The sequence below is a fragment of the Solea senegalensis genome, linkage group LG14 (genome assembly GCF_019176455.1).
Source record: "Solea senegalensis isolate Sse05_10M linkage group LG14, IFAPA_SoseM_1, whole genome shotgun sequence".
In the NCBI taxonomy this organism is placed as follows: Eukaryota; Metazoa; Chordata; class Actinopteri; order Pleuronectiformes; family Soleidae; genus Solea; species Solea senegalensis.
In genome coordinates this window covers 22,604,175-22,622,799 of record NC_058034.1, presented here as the reverse complement: position 1 = coordinate 22,622,799, position 18,625 = coordinate 22,604,175, and the positions used below count along the sequence as shown (strand labels likewise).

Sequence of the window (18,625 nt, the reverse complement as noted above, 5' to 3'; positions counted from 1 at the left end):
GTGTCATTCTCCCTCTCAGATTGCTTTATTTACATAATGTGGAAAGACAATTATTAACTGGGAGTGACATCACCCGCCCTCTGGTTTGTGGTCATAATGACTGACACCTTTCCATTGTACAGTTCTAGCTCTACTCAGTTTCATAGCACTTCATAGCAAGGTGTAACTTTAAACGTGACACAAACAAGTGAAGAGCAAAGCAAACATAACATTTCCTTGCTAAATGTTGGAGACAAACTCATGTTTTCAGGATTTTTGAGTCTTTTTAACTGATTTATATTTCGACACTGTCGCGCTCATGACTCTTCCAGTGACCAATCAGTGGCTGGCAGTGTGTTGACGTCACATTTTAGTATCGTAGTAGCGGCTCAGCTCGCTTGTGACCTCGTCAGAGAAGGTACCAAAAAAGTACTATGTCTAACTGAAACGAGTCGTTCTAGAACTGCATAATGGAAAAGCGTCACATGTGTATATTGTGAAGCAAATGTGACAGAAGTGATACGAATGGTAAAAGTTGCAATGTTTGCGTTAGAGCTGAATCAATTACTAAATGAGTTGATTATTAATCGATTACTAAATTAACCGCCACCTATTTTGATAATCAATGAATGGGTTTGAAGCTTTTTTCATTATTAAAACAAGATTTCTGATGTGAATATTCTCTGGTTCTGGAAAGCACCATATTATGGGACATACATTCAAAAGAGGACAAGATCAAAGATGGTACAGTGTCATCACGTCCACGTGTTTTACAGATCAGGTGAAAACAATGTCTCTGCTCAGTGAAGATCAGGACGCCGCACTCTCACAGCCGGCACCGTTTCCAGCGGTTTTACAGTTTTCCTCACTCTTTGGTGGTTCAGTCATCGCTTTGTGCTCCTCACCTCCTCTCTCCTCCTCCTCCACACTCTCCCCCTCTGAAGGTTTACCGTCTTTGGTTGATTGCACTGCTCCCTCCTGGTCCGCCACTGAACCGGTTCCCTCCTCCCCGTCTCGCTGCCCTTCCGCACAGCTTCTCCTCTTCTTCCTGTCCTCTTCCTCGTCCTCCTCCTCCCGTTTCTGCCTCTCCAGCTCCTCCTCTGTGGCCTGAAGTTGCAGCTGCTGCATCAGCTCCTCCAGTTTGCGGGCTTTGCGCAGCTCATTCTGCTGGATGATGGCGCAGAGGTGCTCGGTCAGCTGCTCCTTCACCTCCGTCTTCTTGTGCAGGTCAAGTTTGGCCATCACATACTCGGCCTCCGCCTTCTCATAGCGCTTCCTGAGAAACGTGAGAGATGCATTTTAATTTAAAATGTAAATGTAGACCAGTTTCTACAACTAATATTTACTTTGATGTCAGTATCAATATTTCTCTTGATTTCACAATTTGAATCAAATCTAAGTAGCACTGATTTGGTTTTCCCAATAAGCACTGTGGACGTAAAAGAGCACAGTGAACATTGTGAAACATGCGTTCATATCTGCTTTGTGTCAACATATGAGCACAAATGATGCCAGACATTGTATTTACAGGAACACCCAACTAAGTTATCGTACGATGACAAGGAACGATGTTTTATTTAAGCCAAAACACTGACGAATGGGACTGGGTATGGAGGCAAAAAGGATCACATAACTGATAAGCATCCTGGAAAATCAGCAAAATAATAATTATGACTACAATCACACGGTTTAAAATTTAGAATATTATATATATATATACATACACACACACATATGTGTATACTTACATATATTAACTTGTTTTCATGATTAAAAACCTCCTAATCGCTGCAAACGAGCCGATCGAAATATCTCCTCACTGACGCTCTCGTCAGCCGCGCAGCAGAAGAACTACTAATGTACGCAACCTACGGTGGTGAGAGGAGTGGTGAGGTTAACTGATGACATCATCAGCAAACGGAAGTGCCTTCCCGCTTTGCAGAGCCCAGGAAAACAATAACACCCTATTTTCTCAGCAGTGGCTGAACTGTTTGTTCTGAAACTTTAGGGTTTCGAGGTAATGACGCAGATACACGCACAAAAGCAGCGTTAATTGGAGCTTACGGTCTATGTCGCCTTTAATAGAAATGACGACCAGATAAAGAGACAATTACTATTTTCATAACCGATTAATAATCTGTGATTATTTTCTCGATTCATTGGTCGATAAAATGACAATGTTCCCAAAAATGTCACACAAACCACACGACTTTGAATAAATATCTAATTGTGACTATTTTGACAAGAATTGCGATAATATTCACAATATCAGAGTGAATTGTCATTTTTACGTCATTATTCTCATTTTCATTTGAAAATGTAAAATAATTACTGTGCGATATTTGTGCAGATCTGTGAGAAACAAATATGTTCTCTTCAGTGTGTAGAATAAGATGTGTATAGATCAGGACAATAATTCATCTAAAATTATACTTTGACACACATTTTGGCTTTAACAGATATTGCGATTTGAAAATTGCAGTACACCGTATTGCGACTTCAATAAAATTTGGATCAATTGTTCAGCCCTAACCAAAAGTATAGTGTTTTAATGGTTTCTTTGTTATATGAAAAAAAAGTTGGTTTATTAAAAAAACAACTTTACAACAGATTATCAAAATTTGACTTGAAGATTAATTTAGTAAACGATTCATAATCAATTAATCAGTGCTGCTTTATTGCAGTCACAGCTGTGTGTTTTTAACACATACACTTAATACATTTTTATTTTATAAATAGCTTTAATAACTTAGGGTTAGTTATATTGAACATTATATTAAACCTTATATTAAATAAAAAACACACTTTTTTATATTTCCCAAAAATTAAACTACATTGGCATGAGAAGTAAATGTTTTCAAAGCCAGCCCTTGTGAGAAGAGAAACATGTCTGACTACAGGACCACTGTGTGCTAATTGGTAGGAACAGAACACAGAGCAGCACATGCTGCTGTGGTAACACACCAGATGATGTCAGTCATTTCCAAAAACTGAATTTCCCCCATCAGGGTCTCATGTTTTACCTCTGCGCCATCACCACAACTGATTCAATCAACACAAGCATAGCACAGCCCAGTGTAACGAGCGTGTGAAGGTCAGGTCCACTTCCCTTTACACAAACATCTGTGATGAGGAGAGTGCAGGAGGTGGAGCCAAACAACAGGCGGCACAAGGTCAACTGCACACGTGCTGGATTCTCTATGAGCAAAGCATGCTTCATTACAGGCCCGTTTACAGTCTCTATAAACAACACTCTTATTTTGCTTTGGTAAAATCGTTCATGATCCTTGTCTCGTTAGTATGGTGTTGTCTCTGAGTGGGACAGAAAAAAGAGGTCTTATTTACTTACTGGAAAGCAGCTGCAGGGGGCAGTGTTTGGGGGTTTAAAAAGGAGAGCATCTACAGTAAATGTACTGTACATTAACTGAATATAAAATAACAGCTCCTCTGGGAGGACGCAGCAGGAAAACTGTATTTGACTGACTGTATTGACTAATTTGACAGAATTTGACAAAACCCTAGAACTTAATTTATATTATATGATTAAATGAGTTCACAACTGAGCCACAGCATGTTGATACATGGTGGCTATAACAAACTATTATTATATATTATTATTATCAATTTAATTATTAGCTCTATAGGCCTGTCCTTCACACGCTCTGACCTTTGTTTAAATAATGACTAAAGGCAGTGTTGATCAAAAATCATTTACCACTCATTTTATATGGGGAGCAACTTTGTATGTGTGTGTGTGTAAGTACGTATAAATAGACAGATTTCTTTTTTTTTTTCTTAAATTAAAAGACGTTCTAAGACTTCCTTTCAGCTTTTACTGGTTTCTTCATTAAAACAGAATAACTTTGGTTTGTAGACAAATCATTTGAGAACATCATCTTTTTAAGGTTTCTCTATGGGACCTTCCTGGCTAAATAAAGAATAAATAAATAAATAACATAATAATATAAACACTAGCCGTATTACTAAGACCCACCCTGCTGTACTTCTGATTGGCTACTAATGAATATTAGGTTGAGAGCGAGAGTGTGTTTCTCTCAGATCATTGGTCAGTGAACAAGTTGACATGATGAACTGCATCCACAAGTTCTAAAATGTATATATACATATACATATACATATATATGTATATACATATATACGCATACATATATACACACATACATATATATACATACAATTTCAAGCACTTTATACACATTCTAGCATTTTTCAAACCTTGAAAACACAACATTACACAACATTTTTTTTTTTTTTTTTTAAATCAGCTGGGGAGGCACAGAGCAAAGAGCTCAACCCCCAACATGACACTGACTAGATAAAGTCTGTGGAAAACACTAAAATCCTCATACTACAACAAAATAAACCAGTGATGAAAGACTTCATATCTCACAGGTGAAAGAAACATCACCTGCACAGACCTTAGTGACCTTAAATGTACAAGTGAGCCAGTGTGTATGTGGAACCAACCAGCTAAATGGAACGCAGTTCTTTTTTTAAAAGTGATCAGTTACATCTGTGCTTTTCCTGGTGTTACGTGCCAAAATGTCTGCTGGTGGAAAGTCTATTGACCTCACGAAGGCTCAGCCTAGTGAGACACTTAAATTAAACTGAGCCATCGCTACTGTTATTGATAACAGCTGTGACAAGTCAACATGTCTGCTGGGGAAAAGGTCTGTCACATGTGCAGGAGTTCACAGACTGAGGAGCATTTTTTGGCTGGACCGTTCTGAGTCAGTGTGTAATGATGCTTTTCTCTCTCTCTCTCTCTCTCTCCTGCTCACAGTCCACAGAGGTGGAGGCAGAGGCTTCTCACCAAACTGTTTATTACATTTCCTCATGTTGTGTCTCTCTACCTGGCTGCAGTGTAGTCCCAGCTGGCTTGTTCTATCCTTCCTCTCAGGATGCCGATATCGTTGGACACCATGTCATCGAGGGCCTGGAGCTCCTTCTGGATTCTCTTTAGTTTCACCGCTTCTGCCTGCGTCTGTTTGGACCTGTGGATATCAATACATTTTAATTCTAGGTCTTTTTTTTCCACTTCCACAGTTTTTTTCCACCATTCTCATCTGTCAATAAATGATTTTACTCACAAAAGTATCCTGGGTTCATAACCCCTTTAATAATTTCACTCTTTTTTATCAAAATAAATGATGGCATTATGCTATAAACAACCAAAATATAGTTACGCTTACACACAAGGAGAGTTCCAGGCAGAGCAGTTTACATTTAGACTGTCAAACCTACTTTATTCCTTCAGCAAACAAAAGTCATTTAGCTATTTGTTGTGAAAGAACTTGTAACTATTTCAAGCACTTGATCCAGAATTCAAGCACTTTTTCACATCTTGAGAACGTAACATAACAATCAAGCTTTTTCAAGGATTTCAAGCACCAGGACAAACCCAGAGTATCAAACCGCCCTGTACTTACATCTGTGCAATAGTTTTTGCCAGAAGAGCTTTCTTGCGCTTATTATTTTCCTCCATCGTTTTTTGCTCATGCTGCAGTTGCTCCAGACGTGTCTTCTCCCGTCTGTGATCAGAGAATTGAACAAAAAACAAAATAAATTAAAAGAGAAAACAACAACACGCAAAGCTGTGAGATTGGCCATGTTTCCAATGTTGGCCAAATAAGACATGGCAAATTAAAGAGTGTTCGATTAAAGCTCACAATAAATTAAAATTCACTTTGTAAATGAAAAATGTTACAAAAAAATCGAATACATTTCCAGACTACATCCATATTAACTTACTCTGAGAAAAAAAGCGATTTCAGATGAATATTATGTGAGTCCAGATGAGTATTATTTAGTTTCAGAAGTAATCTTGTGACCGCACAAACACGCCTAAAGACATACGTCACGTGACCATCCAGTTTCACTAGTCATAACAAGTTGCGTACACAATCTCTGTATTTAAAGTTAGGCTTAAAGCATCTCTTAGTTATGCTGCTATAGACCTAGACTGCTGGGGGAATTCCTGTTGTGCACTGACATTCACTCTCACACTCAGGGTATGAATATGACTTCATTATATGTCATTAACCTTGTTCTCTGTCTGTCCTCATCCTGCAGGTTGCAGGATCCAGTTTAGAGGCTATTATTATCATCATCATCATCATCATCATCATTCACATCATATCATCACCATTATTATTGCTATGCTATAATTTAAGTTGATATAGGTATTTTGTTTTATATCAACAATCTCTTGATACAATTGTTGCATTTCTGCTCCTTTTCCTCCACCTCTCCTCTGACCCCCATTTTCCTTTCACCCCAACAGGTTGGGCCATATGCCTTGAGATAATGTATGTTATGATTTGGCGCTATACAAATACATTTAATTGAAATAGAAATCTGCATGTGTTTGCTTAGTTTCAGAAAGTATTTAATAATGCAAAACAATAGTGAAATTAATGTTTTAATGGATATTTAATGGAGATTTTCATTCTCTGCCGATAGTCAAGTTGTTGTTGATAAGAATCAGGAAGTGAATGTGGGAAACTATGTCTTAAGGTCTCTGATTTTGGATGTCACTACTAAAATATAGCCCCTGAGTTTTCAAATGAAAAAGCCACCAGCAGTGTTTTAAAGGGGACATATTATGCAAAATCAGCTTTTTAACCATTTCAATACTTATATTTGGGACTCTGGGGGCCCTACCAGTCGCCAAAGTGTGGAAAAAGAATACTGGTCCCCCTTAGTGTAAGTATAGGCGATAAAACACTCGATGTTGAATTCCCTGCGCTTATGGCGGCAGCATGTGCATTTCACCGCGAATGTTACCGCCCCACCAGTAAGTTTAGCTCCACCTTGTCCCTATAAAATGCGAGAGTGCAGGCGAGGGAGGAAGAGCGGTATTATGTCAACGTGGAAGGGCAAGTGTGCTGTTCGCGGCTGCACAGTGGAGCACAGTGTTTTACACAAACTTCCAGCCTCAGAGGAATTTATATATGAAGCTAATGTGCCGGATAAAGTCAGCAAACGTGTGTTTGTGTGTTCGCACCACTTCGCATCAGACTGCGGCCAGCGGTCACTGTATTTAGTCAGCGACCGTATGTCACTGACGTACAAACACACACATTTTTAAGAACGCTTGGCACAAAACCGAGCATTCTGAAAGGGGAACTGCTATGGTGCTTCATCCTTTGTCCTTCATCCTTTATTTTGACCAAAGCATGTCACAGACATGTACATTAGGACACCAGGGAACTATTTTAACTTGGGGAAATAGGATATAATATGTCTTCTTTAATGTGTGTATAAGATATAATGTGGACAACACTGTATTCCAAACAGAATTCATCCCTTTTTAAACAAAAAGTAGTATGAATGGAATCGAATTTAAAACCAATTTCTGCTTTAGTGTAGGCCTACTTGATATAATATTTCTGAAAATTGCTACTGAGCTGCACCTTGTCACATTTGCCGTTGTACACAGTGTTCACGCTACCACTATGTTGGTACTCTTCCTAATGGAAACGCAAAATATACCTACTGTGCCAAACCAAACTGAGGCAGCAACATCAGTCACAAATTAAGCCTTCAAGTTATTTAACAAACTGGACCTCTACTGTGTGAATTATAACAGGGCAATACTAACAGTTCCACCTCTTGTTTCTCCAGTTCTTTGACAAGTGGGGTCTGCTCCTCAGCGGCCGGTTGGTGGTCTTTGCTCGGCTTCACCTCGCAGATCTTCGGCTGCGCATCGAGTCTCACGGCCGGAGCTCTTGCTGGAGCCGCGGGCCGGGGCTCTTCTTTCGGTGGCGGCTTCGTGAGCTGCTGCTCTGGTGGAAGGACGTGACCCCCATCGACTATGTTTTTCTGAGAGGCGAGATGAAGAGCCCTCTCCCGCTGTAGCTGTTGCCGACTGCGGTTAGCTGAAGCCGGCTTCCGACCGCGGGCTGCCGCTGCGAGCCCTGCAGATTCTGAAAAGATTAGCAAACGAGATTCCCACCCATTTAGTTAAGAGGATAATCATGTTTTGTTTGATTTAAACACTGGTAAAGCCGCAGTCAGGGACTCATTACACGGTTAGCATTGGTACCATTACCTTTCTGCTGCAACCTCCGCAGTTCATCGTCAGAAAAACCGGCCCAGCCGCTCATTTTGAAACGCCACGCTCACTACAGTCCAAACCAGGCGACAGAGACACTACACACGCGAATGTTTACGCAACTGATTAAGAATACAAATCATTTTAAAACCAACAATATACTGACAACACACAGGACGCTGGACACTGCACCGCCATCTTTGTTTACCAGTGCCACGTCAAGGACCCGAAAAAGACCGGTGAATGGAAGCTTCAAATATTGCCTGAACATAAAAACAATATTAACGAATTTACAATTATTAAGATGACTGCATTAATTCTCTCATTGGTATCACACATTTAAATGGGTGATTCTCTGGTGAATAAATACAAAATTATCGCGTCTTATTTATGAGTTAATAGTTAATAACATTATTTTACTTTGTTAGTAGGCACAAGTTTTGATGAACATATTGTATTGTATGTATTGTATTGCCATTCCCATTAGCTCCAAACTGTGTCCTGTTAAGAGATAAATCATCAATTTAACTATAATAGTTAATAACTACAAGGCTTTTGAAAATTTACAACAAATAAAGACTTTGACTAAACGGTGTGCAACAGAACGATATTGTCTTTCAGTGGCTCAGAATTGGAACAATATAACAGGTTTCTTATCAACTGCATTGATCAGTGCTGTATCTAGATAATGGGAGATTAATTAAAGAAATCCTTCATTACTAAAGTAAATAAATCAGTAACAAACAGAAGAGGAGTTAGAATTCCAATTTAATTAACACCAATAATGAAACAGATTCCAAGAATACCACTTTCAAATGTGGACTATTGAATATAGTGACCTATATTTATACACACTCTTCTCAAAATCTGTTTTAAATAATCTAATTACTGACAATCATGTTGATTTATTCTGTCAAACTGAAATTTGGTTACACAAAGAAGATTACGTTAATTAAAATGTTTTAATACCAGACTATAATCAACCCCAAACGTGAACATTTCTCTTTTGAAAGCCTTATTCTAAGTCTATCTCATCAGTTACATCCCTGGCCTAGGGAAACCAGGGGGTAACGTGTGTCTTCCAACTCCTCTCTCCAAAGAAAGCCAAAAAAGTCAAAAGTCTGTTTGACTTTGAAGTGTAGCATCTTAATTCACTTCAGAGAAGAGCAATGCCAAAGTAACAAATAAAAACTTCTCTAATAAACTTAATCTCACCTCTAGTAAAGAAAATACAAAATAAATGACAGAAAAACCTCAGCTCATAACTTAGAAACCCCTGCTACCGGACATTTCTACAGAACATTTCACCCCTAAAAGAAATGTTTGATTCACTTAAACGAGTGCACAAGGCAGAGCCGTGTCTGTCATCCAGGCCATTATCACTGAGACGTTATGAAACCGCAGGCTGAGCAACAGACACAGATGCGATGGGTGCAACAGAAGACGGACCAGTATTATTTTCACAATCAACACATATTTTAAGCATGTTAACATGGCACACAATACTAGACTTTTATAGACTTACAGACTTTATCAAAAACTGACTTTATTTTTGTCTGGGCTGCAGAGAGTGAATCACGGGCCATGCTACAACCATGATGTAGTCACTCTTTGAAAGAACTCACAAAATCCAACACATTTTTACTCTTGGATCACTGGATTTCTCAGAAAGAAAATCTGCAATGGACCGAGCTGCACTGTGTGGCCAGAAACTAATTCAGCTGGACTGAAACCTAAAGATTCTTCTTATCTTATCTTCTTCTTCCAGAGTGACCGAGTATTAATTGATGCTTTCCCAGGTCATGTTGTTGAGCATAAAGCACCAAGCTTCCAGTAGGTATCATCCAGAGAGTCAGGGTGCTGAGAGAGAGAGAGAGAGAGAGAGAGAGAGAGAGAGAGAGAATAACAGAGTAAGGATCCAGTTCAAAGATGCTTTTCTGAAGCAAAACAAAAGTTGACATGTTCTAAAAAAAAGAGAAAACATTGCACTTCCTGCGATGTGACTATCGCAAATGCGCATATCGCAGTGACAATGCTCAAATGATGAGTGCAGCCCTAGTGGCCAGGTTGAACGTCTGGAAAACACTCAGTGTTTGACTATGAGATGAAACTTGCCAATTTGTGATGAGCCTCCATCCTCGTCAAAATGTGTACATTTATTTAGCCGTCTAAAATACCTTGATACAAATTCTCTACCTGCAGTCATGTGTGAATGTGGTGGTCTCACTGAACACACATGATGGAATTATCAGTGACAGGTTTCACCACTGATTTTGTCTTTGAAATGATGTCAGACCTTGAATCACATTTCAACCAGAGAGCTGTGAAGTTCCTTATTCCCGTCATATCTTATGCTTTTCTCATGAAAAGCATAAGAATGTCATTCAGGCAGAATTGACCGTATGCGTATCACGTCTGGCATGTCAGACATGGAGGAGGAGCCTGTGGACAGGAGACAGGATTGAAGGTACTTGTAATGCACAGTGTACAGTATATGTTTGGTTTGTATTATTTTATTTTGGTAACATCACTGCCCTTACACAGGTCTGTTGTCCATCACTACCTACATTCAGATGCACACTTCCTAACTATGTTCAGTAACTGGATAAAGAATAATGAGACATAAAGTGTCTCTTTTTAACCTTGGCAGGGGGGGAGGAGTCAGGAGTCATGCAAATACAATGACCTCTGCTTGGCAACTCATAAAAAACTGGCCCCACATCTTTTTTGCATCTGGGGGCCAATTACGTGCGAGTTAAAAGGCAAAACACCTCAGGAGGGCATAAATCGCCGGCAGAATGGAGACAGAGCAAGGCATGGAGTCCAGATGGCAGTGAGAGAACCACTTTGGCTTCAGTGTGTGTTTTGCTGCTGTGGCGGCGACGGGCCGTGGATGGGACGTCCCTGGATCCCTGATTAGTGGGAGCCAGGGGGGGGCCACATGGCTCATTACTGAGATGACCCGCCGAGGAGCAACAGGGTTAGAGGCGGGCGAAGTGTATAAATCCCCTTCAGGAATGAGTGGTAGTGAGTGGAGAGAGGGAGACTAATGTGAGGACTGCTCCCAGTTCAGAAGTTCATCATGTCAAATCTGTTGTCCACGTGTGTCGAGGCACTTTTTTTCAAGTAGAACAAAGTCCTTTCTCTCTCCTACAGTCTCAAGATAGTTTACACATGACTCTAACTCTCGTTTCTTTCTGTGTGGGCACCAGGACGACACCAGGACGACGTGTTGATTAAAACCTTTAAATGTCAACAGTTTCCTGTTATGTTACACAGCTTCATTGATAAAAGTGTAAGTGAACTCTGGCTGGTAGACATATGATGAGGATCTTATTTGTCCAGTGTGTATGAATCAGTGAGATCCAATGGTGAGACAGCAGACTGAGGTCTCCTTTACTCACCCCTCCCCTTTACCAAATTTCAGAGAACTATGGTGGTCTTCGCATACCACAAAGGATGTCCTGCTCTTCCTCCTTCTTTTTCTTTTTCTTTGCTCAGTTAGCTTCAAAACATGAAATGTATGCTTTGTACAAACATGGCGGATCCCGTCAAGCAAGGCCCTTGACTTAAATACATATAAAAAGTGATTGTTAAGCTATGAACACCAAATGGGTTAACTTTAGCTTAACATTAGCGATAGTACCTGGTACGTGGTACTTTTTAGGTATGTGATCTGGCACGTGATCTAGTACGTGATATTTTTTTATTGAACGAAATGGCGAGCCATTCTGTCCTGTCATAGGTGTGTGACAGTAAATGTGGCTGAGCAGAGGTCTGTGTCTGTGTGTCTGTGTGACTATGGTGACCTCTAAAGGGAGGAGCCGATAGAAGAAGACGACATTTAAAACCACTTCCACTTTCACTCAGGAGGAAAAATAAATCTGAATTTGTCTGACATTTATCATCGGAATTACCAATATTGACTGAGCAGTCAGAACAGGCATTTCTGTTCCTGGACTGATGGATTATGAGGTGAATCCGTTAAGGTGTTAAAGTAATTGTTTTAGTAATCGCAAGTCATTGCTGATAAGAGATAATCACTAAATACATGTGGGTGTCTGCATCACTGTATGTTTGGCCACACTAAAACACACACCTGGAGTTTTCAAACTAAAATGACGCCAGCATAAATGTTGCTACAGGAATGCATTTTCAATCTAAAATTAATTTGTGTGGATCTAACCTGAGACTTTGTGCTCACATATTCAAAACCACAAAATTCAAAACAGATTTCTCAGAAATGATATGAGAAGTTAAACCAAAGCTTTCTGGTGAAACCACTATTGTCAGTTACTTGCAGCCCATTGCTGGGGGAGGATTTAATACGTGCAATAAGTGTGCAAGACATATTTGCCCTCTTGGCAATTCATAAAGACACACAACCCATGGTGCTTAATCAAACAGGAAGCGCCGTGAAAAATAAACAGCCACTCGGAGGAGACATGTATCAGAGGGTTGCAGCTTGAAAGAAATGTTGGATGATTAGGGGTCAGGTCATCACCGTGGCTCTGAGCTGGGAGCTTTAGGAACCTCTAATTGCTGTTTTCAAAACGTGTGTGCAGGGTCCAGGCTGACCCCTCGGCCTTGTTCCCTCATTGTGGCCACAACGTCTCCTCTCTGCCTCAGCTGCTGTTCTGAATTTGTTCTTTTAATTCCCATCCCTGACCTCTCGTCCTGCCATCTGCAGCCAGTTTGCAGCACTGAACTGCCATTCTGACATCATGCACACTGTCTCTCTTTATCGCTCACTCCCTTCACCCTCACAATTCCTGTCTTGACCTTTCTATGTAACTCTTTAAGTTTAGGTTTAAGTTTTATCCTCTGCATATCGCATGTTCTATTCCGTCTTTGTAGTCTTTCATCATAATAAAGTATATATCTGTATGTCTATATTATTTTTTTTTTCAATGACTTAACTGAGTGCTAAGTTATTAATGCATAAAATCAAGACATACAGTCCCAGTGTTTTGTAACACTGCATAAAAGGGTTTTGAAACAGGTGGATGGACAAAACAAATGAAGGTGAATATGCTATTCTAACTCATATGAAATATGGAGCCTGAAGTGCCTTATATTGCAGGATTAGAACAAGACACACAACGATTACCCAAGAGTTACAATGATAATTGATCTAAACTGCTAAACGACACATAATCTCTCACTTCAATGTTCTGTTTGTCTCTTTAAAGACTGTGTAATTATGAATTTCGTATAGAATGATTACAGTTATTTCCTGAATAGTTTACTACAAAAGAAACTGCAGATATTATTAATTAATTCAGCTAAAACACAAGGCCTTTTAACTCCTCATCCATTACTACCATATCCTCATGACTTGGCTCTAAGTCCAAATCTTGCCCACCTCATGCCAAGTCCCCACAATTTTCTTGGATAGTATCCCTGGGTCCATATGAACAGAGGCCTGTGCTCTGGACTCTGAGGATTCCCACCTGTGAGGAGCAGAACCTGGACCCGACACTGCCGCTCAGCTCTGTTTCCCCTGGCAGCACGTTCACTGAGCGTTCCCTTTTGTGAGCACTGGTTCTCTTTGGACAACATTCAGGCTTTCAACAGGCCCTTCAGTCTGACATTACAAACATTCACACTTGTCCCGTGAGCCGAGTCCCAGCTGCAGCCCCAGCAGTGAGCACCGTGGAGGGGTGGAAGTCAGCGGTGGAGTGGGCCTGTCAGTTGTGCTGAGATAAAAAATACAGACAGTTAGATATGACAGACAAACTGGAACAAAGGGACATGAGGTAAGATCTAGATGTGGGAATAAGGGAGAGCATCAGAACTGGCCCCAGGCAAACATAGACATCTCATCCATCATGGAGCCCGAGAAAAAATTGCAAAATATAAACTCTGAAGGGAAATCTCTGACATTTTGTGGAAACATGTTTGGTTCTTTGAGCCGGATGAAAAGATGAACATCAGTTTAACCACTGTGGCATCTAACCTCGATCCTATCTCAGCGGAGCATAGGTCAGGACAATCAGAGCAAGCTGATGGAAAGAGTTTGGCTTGAGCTCAGTTTATCAACTCCCAGTTGTATCTTACATAAACATTATAACAATCTTTTCTTCTCACCAAAATACAAATCTAAAATGGAAGGTTTTTTTCAACGCCTCAAACAAAATAGACTGACTATGTTTACATTCTCCATGTCAAGTGGTGAAAAATATCTCTGGGGAGCAAAGATGATTTTATTATGGAGCCAGTAAAGATTAGGATGGATGTTTCGGGTCAACAGAGTTTCTGAATAGCAGTGCTCACATTTAGTATATGCCCACAATAGAAGTCTGGACATCGCATCACTTGGTTTATTTGAACTGTCATGTTTGGATCCTGAGATGGAGCAAAAATGAACAGGACTGGATTCAACCTGTCAGAGTTCACTGTCACTTTAAATCTACAGAGATCAACCGATACATCGGGAAACCTGACAGACCTTATCAGATCCTTATAATGCCCCTGGTGTGCTTTTTGGAAACAGCCAGAGAGTGCATTATTCCAGACCTGCAATATCCTGACATCTTCAACTTCCTGATTAACTTACTACAGAGTCAGTGAAAGTTTACAAGAGCCAGGAGGGAAACAAATAAATGCAATCTGTCTTTGTGACAAACATTCAACTCTGAGGACAGTAATGACGTCACTGGACAGGTCGATGAAGTCTTGCATCAGCATAACTTAGCATAATAGTGTCGTGTTAATGTTGCTGTGCAGACTAGCGCTTGATAAATCTAGTCCATGATTTACCACAAAACATGATGCTTGTGTTTGTTCCCATCGTTCTTCTTCTGCTGTTTCATAGCAGTAGTGATTCACCTCCAGCGTCTCTCTGGATCTGTAGGGATGTTCTCCTGTTAGACTGCTCTATACGACACATGAAAAAGGCGTGAAAACTGAATGATTAATAAACAATAACCTCTGAGATCCCGTCAGACAATGAAACATTTTGCCCATATTTAACACAAATGTCACAGTTGTAGTAGCCAATAATCAGTGAATTCTCCTCTCAGTCCTTAACTGTGGTTGTTCCTCCAGACATTTGTAAAACAGAGACAAAATAAAGCTTAGTGGATGGTTTCCATGATCTACATGCCTTCTTCTAATATCTTTTTAAATGTTTGTTTTTGAACAAATGGAAGGATGAGAATGTGAGCTGGACTTAACACAATGGTCAGATTACTAGACTGAAGTGACTTATTTCCTATTGATGTGATGCAGATCTGATTTTGTTTCCAGAGCCACATTCTATTTCTCTTTATCTCCCACTTCCACGCAGAGTGTTGTGGATGATGCATGTATCAGTGTGTGTATGTGACAGTACAGTTGCACTCACATGAAAGTCAGATCCAATACACTTATTAATGTCCATCACTTTTCTCTGCATGTGGGTCATAGGGGAGCCGGAGTCAATCCCTGCTGACATAGGGCAAACAAAAAACGAGGTACACCCTGGACGGGTTGCCAGTCCATCCCAGAGACAAACAACCAGTACAGTAGATGAGTCAAATGAACATAAACCCATCATTAACAACTATTGTAACTATTGGAATAATAATTCTAACTACATTATCTCAAGGCTCTGTACATAGACAACATCATGGAGAGCAGAGAATGTGATAATGAATCATCAGAGAATTGGATTTGGACAATGTGTCTGCTAATATGAAATATGAATTTTAATGTAATGAAAACTGCGTGGTATCGATCTTTCTCTGTGCTTTTGTTAACACAAATTTGCAGTCTATGAATGAATGAATCACAACCTCACGACTGAGTTACTTTTAGATACTTTTGTTACGATGTGAATATGACACGACTGTACTCAGTTAATGTACTAGTCTCAATAACATGACCCCAGTTAAATGCACCAAAGGCAATTAGATACCATTCAGATCACAGAGACACTGAATTTATTCTAAATTTACTCATTTGAACAACGAGTGGACACATTTTCTTAGACATTAATGACAAATCAGTGATATAATGGCTTTGGTAGTTGCAATTTGGTACAATTGACAGATGTATCCTAGCCATTTACTTCTGCTTCCTGTCTTAATGTGAAGCTAAGCTAACAACATCCTGGCTTGTGTAGCTCTCAGAAGGAGAGATAATATCAAACAAATTCTCATAATAAGTATACGTGAGGTTATTAATTCCCAAAAAATGAGACCCACAAAAAAAACTGGTTCATGCTCCCTCCCTGAATTATTAGATGAATGAAAATGACAGGGTCTGGAGACACTTGCTGATCCTGGCAGGTTATTGGCTGAACACTGCTGTGTTTCTGACTTTGGACTGACCCTGGCTGAACCTGACCTGAAAAAATAGAAGCAGAGAGTTTTGGGACTTTTTAAACAGGCAATCACATGTGATGACAACTGATTCATCAAGCCTCAGGCTCTGCCCAGAAATCCCCTTAAAAAGACCTTGATCGAAGCTGTTTTGTCGAGGCTCATTAGTGGAGGGAAAAATGTGGTCTCGTACATCCAAGCTCAAATAAAGACACAGCTGTCTCCAGCATGGCCTCCAACAATTTGGCCGCTGACTCAGACTCTTAATCAAATTATTTTTAGCTATGGCACATTTAATCCACCGTTGTTTTATTCATTAGCCCTTCCACAAATTTATTGTGGCTCCAGCAGCCTTGCTGTCTCTCATCCCAGTCATTTCCCAGAGTGTAACGTACACACACGTGGTTCCAATCAGGCAAACGGAGCAAGAGAGAATGCCTATTAGCATTTTCTGGCTGAGGTACATGGTAAACAACAGTGCCACATCTCCCCTGGAGTTTCTGGTCGTGCTTTGCTGTGTACCAGCTCCTGCTCAGCTTATTTGACACATCCATATTACCTGATTTCAGTTGTTTTTCCCCCCCTGGTGGTGCTGGAGTTATGGTGCCCCTGCTGAGAGCAGAGCATGTTGGTGTAGGCAGAGAAAAGGTTGCACTCAGTGAGTTAATGTCATTAAATCCAAGTGTGCGTCATGTTTGTGGATATGTGATGTAATAATAAGTCATTGTTCCAAACAAAAGAAGCTGCAATAATTCTGCTAATTTATGTCCAGCTGTTGTCAGACCTTTAAACGTTCTTCATAAACAATCAAATAAAACTGATTTGCACAGAAGAGGTTAGAATAAATGATAAAGAGATATTGTGAACTGAAACCGGGATGGTGTTGAACTCTCTAAATCTAAACACCAACACTGACCGAAACCACAACCACAACTACACAAATATCTCATTCTCTCATCACTAACCTTAAATGAAAAGCCTGAGGAATGGTCAAATGGCACTTCTCGACTATACAGTTGTAGCATGGCTTGGCACCGCTCGACTCTAGTACCTGCTACTATTTTTTAGTACCTGCCCTGAATAGGTTCCAAGTGAGCTGAGCCGTGTGTGTGTGTGGCAATGTGTGGCATTGACAGACTGCCGGCACTGGATACTGAAAGTGTCATGAGTGTGACGTCCAACACAAGAATCAACCCAAACAATGTCAAGATTTAGATCAGTTAAAAAGAAAAGCGAGTGGGGTGTATTTAGCACTGCTGATCACAACCTGATCCAGATCCTCAACTCCAACATGACCTGGGAAAACATCATTTAATACTTGATCACTCTGGATGTGCTTAGGAAGACAAGAGACTTAATGATCATCAAAATTCCATCAAACTCTGAAAATCTGTGGAAATAATGTAAGGAGTCAAACAGGGCGTGGGATGAGGGGCTGCTATTTTTGCTGTACGCTGTGAGTGAGGGATCCTGTACAGGTCAGTAGTCTATCACAGAAACAACACATAACCAACCGTTCACACTCACATTCACACCTTCAGTCAGTTTAGAGCATGATCCATAGCTGCCAATTTTCCTTAAATGTCAGTTTCTTGAACAAAAATCATGCAGTTTGGTGATATTATGGTAAAGCGTCAATACAGACAAGTCTTTTATTTTAGATGATGATATGACATGCAGCAAACCAACGCAAACACACCAGTCCCTGACTGTAAAGCACTTTGTGTTTCTGATGTTGGGCTATAGAAGTGAACTTGACTTGACCTTTATACTTTCCTGGTCATCAGTATAAACGTTTTGTCAGTACAGTTATGGTCCACATGAGCCCACAGTTTACGGGGGTCCTTTAATCAGCAGATTAACTTAATCACTCAGCTCAGGTAATTGCCTGCTTAAAAATATAAGTTGTGTTGCTGCTGCCAAGCAGGTGGGATGATGTATACTGTATGTAAATGGTGGTAAACAAGTGGTTTTCTTTTAGTACATTGTTATGGTGACACTTCACAATATGAAAACACTTCCTTGCAATAGCGTCACATACTTGTAGCTCAGATAAAGGAACAATTCAGCTGCACAGTGAATACAAGTACAAAGGGAAACTGAAACTATCTTCTCATGAACTAACCAGTTCATTACAAATGAGGTTCTACCTCATCAGGACCAGGTTTTGGTCTATATGACGACTACCAGTCCTGACGAAGTCAGTGTTTATGCCAGAAAAGTTCCTAAGGAAGAGACAAATATAAGAACACACACACACACA

General features: G+C 40.2%; 1 protein-coding gene and 1 long non-coding RNA gene across 3 annotated transcripts; both read right to left on the bottom strand.

The window, feature by feature from the left end:
* Positions 1–618: 618 nt before the first annotated feature.
* gorab (golgin, rab6-interacting) lies at positions 619–8,268 on the bottom strand. The gene is made up of 5 exons (XM_044043376.1): positions 8,054–8,268; positions 7,604–7,928; positions 5,430–5,531; positions 4,854–4,994; positions 619–1,255 (listed from the first exon to the last, which is right to left on the bottom strand). The coding sequence occupies exons 1-5, from the start codon at positions 8,106–8,108 to the stop codon at positions 790–792; spliced, it is 1,089 nt and encodes a 362-aa protein (XP_043899311.1). The 5' UTR covers positions 8,109–8,268; the 3' UTR covers positions 619–789.
* Positions 8,269–8,807: 539 nt separating this feature from the next.
* LOC122780504 lies at positions 8,808–15,507 on the bottom strand. 2 transcript variants are annotated; one of them, XR_006361700.1, is made up of 4 exons: positions 14,819–15,329; positions 13,510–13,755; positions 10,253–10,498; positions 8,808–9,916 (listed from the first exon to the last, which is right to left on the bottom strand). It is a non-coding gene; the product is annotated as an uncharacterized LOC122780504 (long non-coding RNA). The 2 variants fall into 2 exon arrangements; XR_006361699.1 differs by lacking the exon at positions 8,808–9,916 and adding an exon at positions 15,405–15,507 and having other exon boundaries at positions 9,931–10,498; positions 14,819–14,935.
* Between the last annotated feature and the right edge of the window lie 3,118 nt (positions 15,508–18,625).